General features: G+C 41.8%; 2 protein-coding genes across 5 annotated transcripts in view; one reads left to right on the top strand and one right to left on the bottom strand.

The window, feature by feature from the left end:
- Positions 1-13692, top strand: part of LOC110513667 (dedicator of cytokinesis protein 1) — a 636864-nt gene that overhangs the window by 267712 nt on the left and 355460 nt on the right. The gene's annotated exons all lie outside the window — the stretch shown is intronic.
- Positions 7328-13692, bottom strand: part of LOC110501964 (inhibitory synaptic factor 2A-like) — an 83286-nt gene continuing 76921 nt past the window's right edge. The window contains exon 6 of the mRNA XM_090228881.1: positions 7328-8887. Within this exon, the coding sequence (XP_090085007.1) occupies positions 8707-8887 (181 nt within the window). The 3' untranslated portion in view covers positions 7328-8706. The remainder of the gene's footprint in view (positions 8888-13692) is intronic.

The raw sequence follows: 13692 nt of genomic DNA, 5'->3' as shown, positions 1-13692 counted from the left end.
TACCAGTAGTATGTAACCAGTAGTACTAATACCAGTATTGTACCAGTAGTATATAACCAGTAGTACTAATACCAGTGTTGTACCAGTAGTATATAACCAGTAGTACTAATACCAGTATTGTACCAGTAGTATATAACCAGTAGTACTAATACCAGTGTTGTACCAGTAGTATATAACCAGTAGTACTAATACCAGTAGTACTAATACCAGTATTGTACCAGTAGTATATAACCGGTAGTACTAATACCAGTAGTACTAATACAAGTAGTATATAACCAGTAGTACTGATACCAGTAGTACTAATACCAGTATTGTACCAGTAGTATATAACCGGTAGTACTAATACCAGTAGTACTAATACAAGTAGTATATAACCAGTAGTACTAATACCAGTAGTACTAATACCAGCAGCATATAACCAGTAGTACTAATACCAGTAGTACTAATACCAGTATTGTACCAGTAGTATATAACCAGTAGTACTAATACCGGTAGTACTAATACCAGTATTGTACCAGTAGTACTAATACCAGTAGTACTAATACCAGTATTGTACCAGCAGTATATAACCAGTAGTACTAATACCAGTAGTACTAATACCAGTAGTACTAATATCAGTAGTATATAACCAGTAGTACTAAAACCAGTATTGTACCAGTAGTATATAACCAGTAGTGCTAATACCAGTATTGTACCAGTAGTATATAACCAGTAGTACTAATACCAGTGTTGTACCAGTAGTATATAACCAGTAGTACTGATACCAGTAGTACTAATACCAGTATTGTACCAGTAGTATATAACCGGTAGTACTAATACCAGTAGTACTAATACAAGTAGTATATAACCAGTAGTACTAATACCAGTAGTACTAATACCAGTAGCATATAACCAGTAGTACTAATACCAGTAGTACTAATACCAGTATTGTACCAGTAGTATATAACCAGTAGTACTAATACCAGTATTGTGCCAGTAGTATATAACCAGTAGTACTAATACCAGTAGTATATAACCAGTAGTACTAATACCAGTATTGTACCAGTAGTATATAACCAGTAGTACTAATACCAGTATTGTACCATTAGTATGTAACCAGTAGTACTAATACCAGTATTGTACCAGTAGTATATAACCAGTAGTACTAATACCAGTGTTGTACCAGTAGTATATAACCAGTAGTACTAATACTAGTATTGTACCAGTAGTATATAACCAGTAGTACTAACACCAGTGTTGTACCAGTAGTATATAACCAGTAGTACTAATACCAGTAGTACTAATACCAGTATTGTACCAGTAGTATATAACCAGTAGTACTAATACCAGTAGTACTAATACAAGTAGTATATAACCAGTAGTACTAATACCAGTAGTACTAATACCAGTAGTACTAATACCAGTAGTACTAATACCAGTAGTATATAACCAGTAGTACTAATACCAGTAGTACTAATACCAGTATTGTACCAGTAGTATATAACCAGTAGTGCTAATACCAGTATTGTACCAGTAGTATATAACCAGTAGTACTAATACCAGTGTTGTACCAGTAGTATATAACCAGTAGTACTGATACCAGTAGTACTAATACCAGTATTGTACCAGTAGTATATAACCGGTAGTACTAATAGCAGTAGTACTAATACAAGTAGTATATAACCAGTAGTACTAATACCAGTAGTACTAATACCAGTAGCATATAACCAGTAGTACTAATACCAGTAGTACTAATACCAGTATTGTACCAGTAGTATATAACCAGTAGTACTAATACCAGTAGTACTAATACCAGTATTGTACCAGTAGTACTAATACCAGTAGTACTAATACCAGTATTGTACCAGCAGTATATAACCAGTAGTACTAATACCAGTAGTACTAATACCAGTAGTACTAATACCAGTAGTACTAATATCAGTAGTATATAACCAGTAGTACTAAAACCAGTAGTACTAATACCAGTATTGTACCAGTAGTATATAACCAGTAGTACTAATACCAGTAGTACTAATACCGGTGTTGTACCAGTAGTATACCATCCCTACACAGCAGTGTTATTGTGTGGTGTTGAGTTGTGTGGTAGCGTTGAATGATCTGTTTGCCCCTTTAGTTGAATCAAACCACTTTGACAGGTCTCCGTTGAACACTGTTCGTGTTTTGGCTTCATCCGGGACTCTGCAACTCAATAATGTCATTCCTATAAATTCACTTAATAATGTCATTCCTATACAATCACTTAATAACGTCCTTCCTGTAAAATCACTTAATAATGTCCTTCCTGTAATGTATCTAGCCGCTGTAAAGCCCTGCTCTGTTTTTAGTTATTAGCCCTATTAGATGCTGTACAACATAATCAAATAAATGTCACCCTGTACACTCTTTCTAACACAACGTACCTCTGTGCTGCGTGATACGGATGATTACTGTCCGTGGAGGTTGTTGACGATGATAAGGGTCTCGTCGTGTTTTTAAAAACACGGTTCCATTTTAAATGTCCGTTTTTTGTTGTTTTTGAAATTGCTGTTTTTATATTTTATTTAAATAAAAAAAAGCTATAAAATATCATCAGTGAATCTGTTTAAGTAAAAAGCAGTTATTCAGTACTGTACCAAGGCTACAGACTGGCTGTATTTAGTACTGTACCAAGGCTACAGACTGGCTGTATTCAGTACTGCACCAAGGCTACAGACTGGCTGTATTCAGTACTGTACCAAGGCTACAGACTGGCTGTATTTAGTACTGTACCAAGGCTACAGACTGGCTGTATTCAGTACTGCACCAAGGCTACAGACTGGCTGTATTCAGTACTGTACCAAGGCTACAGACTGGCTGTATTCAGTACTGTACCAAGGCTACAGACTGGCTGTATTCAGTACTGCACCAAGGCTACAGACTGGCTGTATTCAGTACTGCACCAAGGCTACAGACTGGCTGTATTCAGTACTGCACCAAGGCTACAGACTGGCTGTATTCAGTACTGTACCAAGGCTACAGACTGGCTGTATTCAGTACTGCACCAAGGCTACAGACTGGCTGTATTCAGTACTGCACCAAGGCTACAGACTGGCTGTATTCAGTACTGCACCAAGGCTACAGACTGGCTGTATTCAGTACTGCACCAAGGCTACAGACTGGCTGTATTCAGTACTGCACCAAGGCTACAGACTGGCTGTATTCAGTACTGTACCAAGGCTACAGACTGGCTGTATTCAGTACTGCACCAAGGCTACAGACTGGCTGTATTCAGTACTGTACCAAGGCTACAGACTGGCTGTATTCAGTACTGCACCAAGGCTACAGACTGGCTGTATTCAGTACTGCGCCAAGGGTACAGACTGGCTGTATTCAGTACTGTGCCAAGGCTACAGACTGGCTGTATTCAGTACTGTACCAAGGCTACAGACTGGCTGTATTCAGTACTGTACCAAGGCTACAGACTGGCTGTATTCAGTACTGTACCAAGGCTACAGACTGGCTGTATTCAGTACTGCACCAAGGCTACAGACTGGCTGTATTCAGTACTGTACCAAGGCTACAGACTGGCTGTATTCAGTACTGTACCAAGGCTACAGACTGGCTGTATTCAGTACTGTACCAAGGCTACAGACTGGCTGTATTCAGTACTGTACCAAGGTTACAGACTGGCTGTATTCAGTACTGTACCAAGGCTACAGACTGGCTGTATTCAGTACTGTACCAAGGCTACAGACTGTCTGTATTCAGTACTGTACCAAGGCTACAGACTGGCTGTATTCAGTACTGTACCAAGGCTACAGACTGGCTGTATTCAGTACTGTACCAAGGCTACAGACTGGCTGTATTCAGTACTGTACCAAGGCTACAGACTGGCTGTATTCAGTACTGTACCAAGGATACAGACTGGCTGTATTCAGTACTGTACCAAGGCTACAGACTGGCTGTATTCAGTACTGCACCAAGGCTACAGACTGGCTGTATTCAGTACTGCACCAAGGCTACAGACTGGCTGTATTCAGTACTGTACCAAGGCTACAGACTGGCTGTATTCAGTACTGTACCAAGGCTACAGACTGGCTGTATTCAGTACTGCACCAAGGCTACAGACTGGCTGTATTCAGTACTGCACCAAGGCTACAGACTGGCTGTATTCAGTACTGCACCAAGGCTACAGACTGGCTGTATTCAGTACTGTACCAAGGCTACAGACTGGCTGTATTCAGTACTGTACCAAGGCTACAGACTGTCTGTATTCAGTACTGTACCAAGGCTACAGACTGGCTGTATTCAGTACTGTACCAAGGCTACAGACTGGCTGTATTCAGTACTGTACCAAGGCTACAGACTGGCTGTATTCAGTACTGTACCAAGGCTACAGACTGGCTGTATTCAGTACTGCACCAAGGCTACAGACTGGCTGTATTCAGTACTGTACCAAGGCTACAGACTGGCTGTATTCAGTACTGTACCAAGGCTACAGACTGGCTGTATTCAGTACTGCACCAAGGCTACAGACTGGCTGTATTCAGTACTGTACCAAGGCTACAGACTGGCTGTATTCAGTACTGCACCAAGGCTACAGACTGGCTGTATTCAGTACTGTACCAAGGCTACAGACTGGCTGTATTCAGTACTGTACCAAGGCTACAGACTGGCTGTATTCAGTACTGCACCAAGGCTACAGACTGGCTGTATTCAGTACTGCACCAAGGGTACAGACTGGCTGTATTCAGTACTGTACCAAGGCTACAGACTGTCTGTATTCAGTACTGTACCAAGGCTACAGACTGGCTGTATTCAGTACTGTACCAAGGCTACAGACTGTCTGTATTCAGTACTGCACCAAGGCTACAGACTGGCTGTATTCAGTACTGTACCAAGGCTACAGACTGGCTGTATTCAGTACTGTACCAAGGCTACAGACTGGCTGTATTCAGTACTGTACCAAGGCTACAGACTGGCTGTATTCAGTACTGTACCAAGGCTACAGGGTGGCTGTATTCAGTACTGTACCAAGGCTACAGCCTGGCTGTATTCAGTACTGCACCAAGGCTTCAGACCGGCTGTATTCAGTACTGTACCAAGGCTACAGACTGGCTGTATTCAGTACTGTACCAAGGCTACAGACTGGCTGTATTCAGTACTGTACCAAGGCTACAGACTGGCTGTATTCAGTACTGTACCAAGGCTACAGACTGTCTGTATTCAGTACTGCACCAAGGCTACAGACTGGCTGTATTCAGTACTGTACCAAGGCTACAGACTGGCTGTATTCAGTACCGCACCAAGGCTACATACTGGCTGTATTCAGTACTGCACCAAGGCTGCAGACTGGCTGTATTCAGTACTGCACCAAGGCTACAGACTGTCTGTATTCAGTACTGCACCAAGGCTACATGGTGTCTGTATTCAGTACTGCACCAAGGCTACAGACTGGCTGTATTCAGTACTGCACCAAGGCTACAGACTGGCTGTATTCAGTACTGTACCAAGGCTACAGACTGGCTGTATTCAGTACTGTACCAAGGCTACAGACTGGCTGTATTCAGTACTGCACCAAGGCTACAGACTGGCTGTATTCAGTACTGTACCAAGGCTACAGACTGGCTGTATTCAGTACTGCACCAAGGCTACAGACTGGCTGTATTCAGTACCTTACCAAGGCTACAGACTGGCTGTATTCAGTACTGCACCAAGGCTACAGACTGGCTGTATTCAGTACTGTACCAAGGCTACAGACTGGCTGTATTCAGTACCTTACCAAGGCTACAGACTGGCTGTATTCAGTACCTTACCAAGGCTACAGACTGGCTGTATTTAGTACTGTACCAAGGCTACAGACTGGCTGTATTCAGTACCTTACCAAGGCTACAGACTGGCTGTATTCAGTACTGCACCAAGGCTACAGACTGGCTGTATTCAGTACTGTACCAAGGCTACAGACTGGCTGTATTCAGTACTGCACCAAGGCTACAGACTGGCTGTATTCAGTACTGTACCAAGGCTACAGACTGGCTGTATTCAGTACTGTACCAAGGCTACAGACTGGCTGTATTCAGTACTGTACCAAGGCTACAGGGTGTCTGTATTCAGTACTGCACCAAGGCTACAGACTGGCTGTATTCAGTACCTTACCAAGGCTACAGACTGGCTGTATTCAGTACTGCACCAAGGCTACAGACTGGCTGTATTCAGTACTGCACCAAGGCTACAGACTGGCTGTATTCAGTACCTCACCAAGGCTACAGACTGGCTGTATTCAGTACCTCACCAAGGCTACAGACTGGCTGTATTCAGTACTGCACCAAGGCTACAGACTGTCTGTATTCAGTACCTTACCAAGGCTACAGACTGGCTCTATTCAGTACCATACCAAGGCTACAGACTGGCTGTATTCAGTACCTCACCAAGGCTACAGACTGACTGTATTCAGTACTGCACCAAGACTACAGACTGGCTGTATTCAGTACTGCACCAAGGCTACATACTGACTGTATTCAGTACTGTACCAAGGCTAGACTGGCTGTATTCAATACTGTACCAAGGCTACAGACTGGCTGTATTCAGTACTGCACCAAGGCTACAGACTGGCTATATTCAGTACTGTACCAAGGCTACAGGGTGTCTGTATTCAGTACTGCACCAAGGCTACAGACTGGCTGTATGCAGTACTGTAGTTGTGCCGTATTCCTCAATGGCTCCTTCAGGCCTCTTGGCTTTGCTTTTAGGAGGGCATTCTGACTTCCACTTTAGTCAAATGCTCCTTTACAGTCGTCTCCCATTTGTCCCTGTGTGACTAGGTCAACATTTACCTGGAACTTAGGATTCACTCTTTAGTCTGACGTAGCATGATACTGGTGTTATACAACCTAATATACCTCCCTGACCATGGATCTGTGTGTGTCTCTGTGTGTGTGTGTGTGTCGGTGTCTATGTGTTTGTCGGTATAGGAGTGTAATGCTAGGTGAGAGAACTGACACACACATCCTGGGTTCTAAGAGAATGCGTCAGAGGTTGTGTGTGTTAGTGCATGAGAGAGAGAGAGAGCACAGGGCACCCCCTTCTTTGTCTACAAGAAATGTGTGTGTCCTTTTGTTCCTCGACCAAACAAACTGAAGATCAACAAGTCAGCAGTAGAACGTAGAACGTAGAACGTAGAACCATTCAGGTTCTTTGTGTTGTATTTTCCCATTAGGTCTGGACATTTCCCTTTCACAGCAGTGTTTTGGGAACACAACAAAACCAACTCGGATATAACGTCATATATCCCCGTGTAGAAAACAAAAAAAAAAAGTACATTGAGATGCCTCCAAACTTTGCAAATGTTTATATATAGAAAAATCTGTTGTTGTAGTCATCGTTTAATTTCAAAAGTCAATTTATGCAAAGAGACATGTAACTGCCAAAATAAAGGAAACACCAACATTAAAGTGTCTTAATTGGGTGTTGGGCCACCAGCAGCCAGAACAGCTTCAATCCACCTTGGTAGAGATTTTTAATTTTTTTATTGTCGTTCACTCCTATGAGGATAGAAACGCTTCCCCATTGGTTGATTGGCTGTGTGTTTACTGGCGTTTACCCTGCTCTCTAAGGGGCTGACTGGACCTAAACCATGCCAGGAGAATGACCCCCAAACCATAACAGAACCAGCAGAATCCTAATTTACTCCAAGTGTTTCCTTTATTCTGGCAGTTACATGCACATCATGTACATCTCCTTCGAGACTCATTGTCCTGGGTCCGTTTCAGTTGTTCTGATCCGTGATGTCGTCCTCATTCTCTCCTTTGCTGTTAGACGATCCTAATACATTATTAATGATGATTATTGTCAAAATAGTTTTTTTAAATTGTTTAAATTGTTTATTTTTTAGTCACTGTGGAGAAAAGTCTTCCTGAACATTGTTGTTAAGTACGTTGTGCTTTAGCTGATATGCCGTTGATGTAGTTGTCAGAGAAGAAGAAGAAGGGAACGTCATGCTTGAGAACCGTCCACCTCCTCTCCATACCTCCAGCAATGTCAAAGAGATATACAATATACGACACATTAAAGACTCAGTCCCGAGGGAGATGGAGAGAGAGACGGTTGTTGCTGAACGAACCGATAAATCATTTCATTTGAATTCAAAACTCCCGTAGACTCCGTAGAGCTCCACAATAAATAGATGTAAACGTGAGGGTAGAGGAAATCCTATTTCAGCTCGTCACCTTGTTCATCTGAAAATAAGTTGCCACGGTGTAATGTAATCCTCTGCTTCGGGAAATTAGATCGTTTTGGGGGCGGAAAACAGTGACTAAATATTCAAATTCTCTGTGGGAGGGGGGGGTCCATATTTCATGTTTTTCTTTTTACAGATCCTGCCGCTCTTTCCCAAACCAAAAAAAACCCAGTTCAATAATATCCACTATTGTCATTATTAGAAGGGCTCACCAGTTTTAGATAGATTGAGGTTACCAGGCCATGAAAAAACCTTTCAGCGGGATTCTGTTTGTTTTGTTGTGATCCAAAATCCCCAAAAGATGAATAAATGGATAGATGTGATAAATCAAAGGTATCCAGCTGAATCAGAGTTCGGGGCTTCCTGTCTTCCGTAAATCCAATAGGTGCCGTCACTCCGACGCTCGTCCCTCGTCCCGCAGTGCAGACCGAGTCCTCAACTTGTTGCTCCTCTGTCTGACCTAAGACGACGACATTTGTTTTTTTGGGGGGGATATTAATTCCTGCTGTGTCTCAGAGGAACCAGAGTTTCCATCGGGCGTGCTTCTTGGAGTCGGCCTTGGCCTTGCGTTTAGGGGTGGAGGTGAAGGCCTCAGGGGGGTAAGGCAGAGATAAGTGTGGGTCCTCTGAAGGACACAGCCTCTTCATCAGGGGATGCAGCTTGTCTTCCTGCTGTTTGAAGTCCAGCTCCACACTGCAATACACACAGAGAGAAAGAAACACAGATCTACAAGACACTGCAATACAGAGAGAGTGACAGTCAGATCTACACTGTAACACAGAGAGAGAAACTGCAATACAGAGAGAAAAACAGTCAGATCTACACTGCAATACAGAGAGAAAAAACAGTCAGATCTACACTGTAACACAGAGAGAGAAACAGTCAGATCTACACTGCAATACAGAGAGAGAAACAGTCAGATCTACACTGCAATACAGAGAGAGAAACAGTCAGATCTACACTGCAATACAGAGAGAAAAAACAGTCAGATCTACACTGTAACACAGAGAGAGAAACAGTCAGATCTACACTGCAATACAGAGAGAGAAACAGTCGGATCTACACTGCAATACAGAGAAAAAAACAGTCAGATCTACACCGTAACACAGAGAAACAGTCAGATCTACACTGCAATACAGAGAGAAAAACAGTCAGATCTACACTGCAATACAGAGAGAGAAACAGTCGGATCTACACTGCAACACAGAGAAAAAGACAGTCAGATCTACACCGTAACACAGAGAGAGAAACAGTCAGATCTACACCGTAACACATATAGAGAAACAGTCGGATCTACACTGCAATACAGAGAGAGAAACAGTCAGATCTACACTGCAATACAGATAAACAGTCAGATCTACACTGCAATACAGAGAGAGAAACAGTCAGATCTACACTGCAATACAGATAAACAGTCAGATCTACACTGCAATACAGAGAGAGAAACAGTCAGATATACACTGTAACACAGAGAGAGAAACAGTCAGATCTACACTGCAATACAGAGATAGAAACAGTCAGATCTACACTGCAATACAGAGAGAGAAACAGTCAGATCTACACTGCAATACAGAGAGAAACAGTCAGATCTACACTGCAATACAGAGAGAGAAACAGTCAGATCTACACTGTAACACAGAGAGAGAAACAGTCAGATCTACACTGCAATACAGAGAAAAAAAGAGTCAGATCTACACCGTAACACAGAGAGAGAAACAGTCGGATCTACACTGCAATACAGAGAGAGAAACAGTCAGATCTACACTGCAATACAGATAAACAGTCAGATCTACACTGCAATACAGAGAGAGAAACAGTCAGATCTACACTGCAATACAGATAAACAGTCAGATCTACACTGCAATACAGAGAGAGAAACAGTCAGATCTACACTGCAATACAGAGAGAGAAACAGTCAGATCTACACTGTAACACAGAGAGAGAAACAGTCAGATCTACACTGCAATACAGAGATAGAAACAGTCAGATCTACACTGCAATACAGAGAGAGAAACAGTCAGATCTACACTGCAATACAGAGAGAAACAGTCAGATCTACACTGCAATACAGAGAGAGAAACAGTCAGATCTACACTGTAACACAGAGAGAGAAACAGTCAGATCTACACTGCAATACAGATAAAAAAAGAGTCAGATCTACACCGTAACACAGAGAGAGAAACAGTCGGATCTACACTGCAATACAGAGAGAGAAACAGTCAGATCTACACTGCAATACAGATAAACAGTCAGATCTACACTGCAATACAGAGAGAGAAACAGTCAGATCTACACTGCAATACAGATAAACAGTCAGATCTACACTGCAATACAGAGAGAGAAACAGTCAGATCTACACTGTAACACAGAGAGAGAAACAGTCAGATCTACACTGCAATACAGAGATAGAAACAGTCAGATCTACACTGCAATACAGAGAGAGAAACAGTCAGATCTACACTGCAATACAGAGAGAAACAGTCAGATCTACACTGCAATACAGAGAGAGAAACAGTCAGATCTACACTGTAACACAGAGAGAGAAACAGTCAGATCTACACTGCAATACAGAGAGATAAACAGTCAGATCTACACTGCAATACATATAGAGAAACAGTCAGATCTACACTGCAATACAGAGAGAGAAACAGTCAGATCTACACTGCAATACAGAGAGAGAAACAGCCAGATCTACACTGCAATACAGAGAGAGAAACAGTCAGATCTACACTGCAATACAGAGAGAGAAACAGTCAGATCTACACTGCAATACAGAGAGAGAAACAGTCAGATCTACACTGTAACACAGAGAGAGAAACAGTCGGATCTACACTGCAATACAGAGAGAGAAACAGTCAGATCTACACTGTAACACAGAGAAAAACAGCCATAAATATATTCTGATCTACACTGTGATACAGAGAGAGAAACAGTCGGATCTACACTGCAATACAGAGAGAGAAACAGTCAGATCTACACTGCAATACAGATAAACAGTCAGATCTACACTGCAATACAGAGAGAGAAACAGTCAGATCTACACTGCAATACAGATAAACAGTCAGATCTACACTGCAATACAGAGAGAGAAACAGTCAGATCTACACTGCAATACAGAGAGAGAAACAGTCAGATCTACACTGTAACACAGAGAGAGAAACAGTCAGATCTACACTGCAATACAGAGATAGAAACAGTCAGATCTACACTGCAATACAGAGAGAGAAACAGTCAGATCTACACTGCAATACAGAGAGAAACAGTCAGATCTACACTGCAATACAGAGAGAGAAACAGTCAGATCTACACTGCAATACAGATAAACAGTCATATCTACACTGCAATACAGAGAGAGAAACAGTCAGATCTACACTGCAATACAGAGAGAGAAACAGTCAGATCTACACTGTAACACAGAGAGAGAAACAGTCAGATCTACACTGCAATACAGAGATAGAAACAGTCAGATCTACACTGCAATACAGAGAGAGAAACAGTCAGATCTACACTGCAATACAGAGAGAAACAGTCAGATCTACACTGCAATACAGAGAGAGAAACAGTCAGATCTACACTGTAACACAGAGAGAGAAACAGTCAGATCTACACTGCAATACAGAGAAAAAAAGAGTCAGATCTACACCGTAACACAGAGAGAGAAACAGTCGGATCTACACTGCAATACAGAGAGAGAAACAGTCAGATCTACACTGCAATACAGATAAACAGTCAGATCTACACTGCAATACAGAGAGAGAAACAGTCAGATCTACACTGCAATACAGATAAACAGTCAGATCTACACTGCAATACAGAGAGAGAAACAGTCAGATCTACACTGTAACACAGAGAGAGAAACAGTCAGATCTACACTGCAATACAGAGATAGAAACAGTCAGATCTACACTGCAATACAGAGAGAGAAACAGTCAGATCTACACTGCAATACAGAGAGAAACAGTCAGATCTACACTGCAATACAGAGAGAGAAACAGTCAGATCTACACTGTAACACAGAGAGAGAAACAGTCAGATCTACACTGCAATACAGAGAGATAAACAGTCAGATCTACACTGCAATACATATAGAGAAACAGTCAGATCTACACTGCAATACAGAGAGAGAAACAGTCAGATCTACACTGCAATACAGAGAGAGAAACAGCCAGATCTACACTGCAATACAGAGAGAGAAACAGTCAGATCTACACTGCAATACAGAGAGAGAAACAGTCAGATCTACACTGCAATACAGAGAGAGAAACAGTCAGATCTACACTGTAACACAGAGAGAGAAACAGTCGGATCTACACTGCAATACAGAGAGAGAAACAGTCAGATCTACACTGTAACACAGAGAAAAACAGCCATAAATATATTCTGATCTACACTGTGATACAGAGAGAGAAACAGTCGGATCTACACTGCAATACAGAGAGAGAAACAGTCAGATCTACACTGCAATACAGATAAACAGTCAGATCTACACTGCAATACAGAGAGAGAAACAGTCAGATCTACACTGCAATACAGATAAACAGTCAGATCTACACTGCAATACAGAGAGAGAAACAGTCAGCTCTACACTGCAATACAGAGAGAGAAACAGTCAGATCTACACTGTAACACAGAGAGAGAAACAGTCAGATCTACACTGCAATACAGAGATAGAAACAGTCAGATCTACACTGCAATACAGAGAGAGAAACAGTCAGATCTACACTGCAATACAGAGAGAAACAGTCAGATCTACACTGCAATACAGAGAGAGAAACAGTCAGATCTACACTGTAACACAGAGAGAGAAACAGTCAGATCTACACTGCAATACAGAGAAAAAAAGAGTCAGATCTACACCGTAACACAGAGAGAGAAACAGTCGGATCTACACTGCAATACAGAGAGAGAAACAGTCAGATCCACACTGCAATACAGATAAACAGTCAGATCTACACTGCAATACAGAGAGAGAAACAGTCAGATCTACACTGCAATACAGATAAAGAGTCAGATCTACACTGCAATACAGAGAGAGAAACAGTCAGATCTACACTGTAACACAGAGAGAGAAACAGTCAGATCTACACTGCAATACAGAGATAGAAACAGTCAGATCTACACTGCAATACAGAGAGAGAAACAGTCAGATCTACACTGCAATACAGAGAGAGAAACAGTCAGATCTACACTGTAACACAGAGAGAGAAACATTCAGATCTACACTGCAATACAGAGAGATAAACAGTCAGATCTACACTGCAATACATATAGAGAAACAGTCAGATCTACACTGCAATACAGAGAGAGAAACAGTCAGATCTACACTGCAATACAGAGAGAGAAACAGCCAGATCTACACTGCAATACAGAGAGAGAAACAGTCAGATCTACACTGCAATACAGAGAGAGAAACAGTCATATCTACACTGCAATACAGAGAGAGAAACAGTCAGATCTACACTGTAACACAGAGAGAGAAACAGTCGGATCTACACTGC

The sequence above is a fragment of the Oncorhynchus mykiss genome, unplaced genomic scaffold (assembly GCF_057628025.1).
Source record: "Oncorhynchus mykiss isolate SJ-2025 unplaced genomic scaffold, ASM5762802v1 scaffold103, whole genome shotgun sequence".
In the NCBI taxonomy this organism is placed as follows: Eukaryota; Metazoa; Chordata; class Actinopteri; order Salmoniformes; family Salmonidae; genus Oncorhynchus; species Oncorhynchus mykiss.
This window is presented reverse-complemented; position numbering and strand designations above follow the sequence as displayed.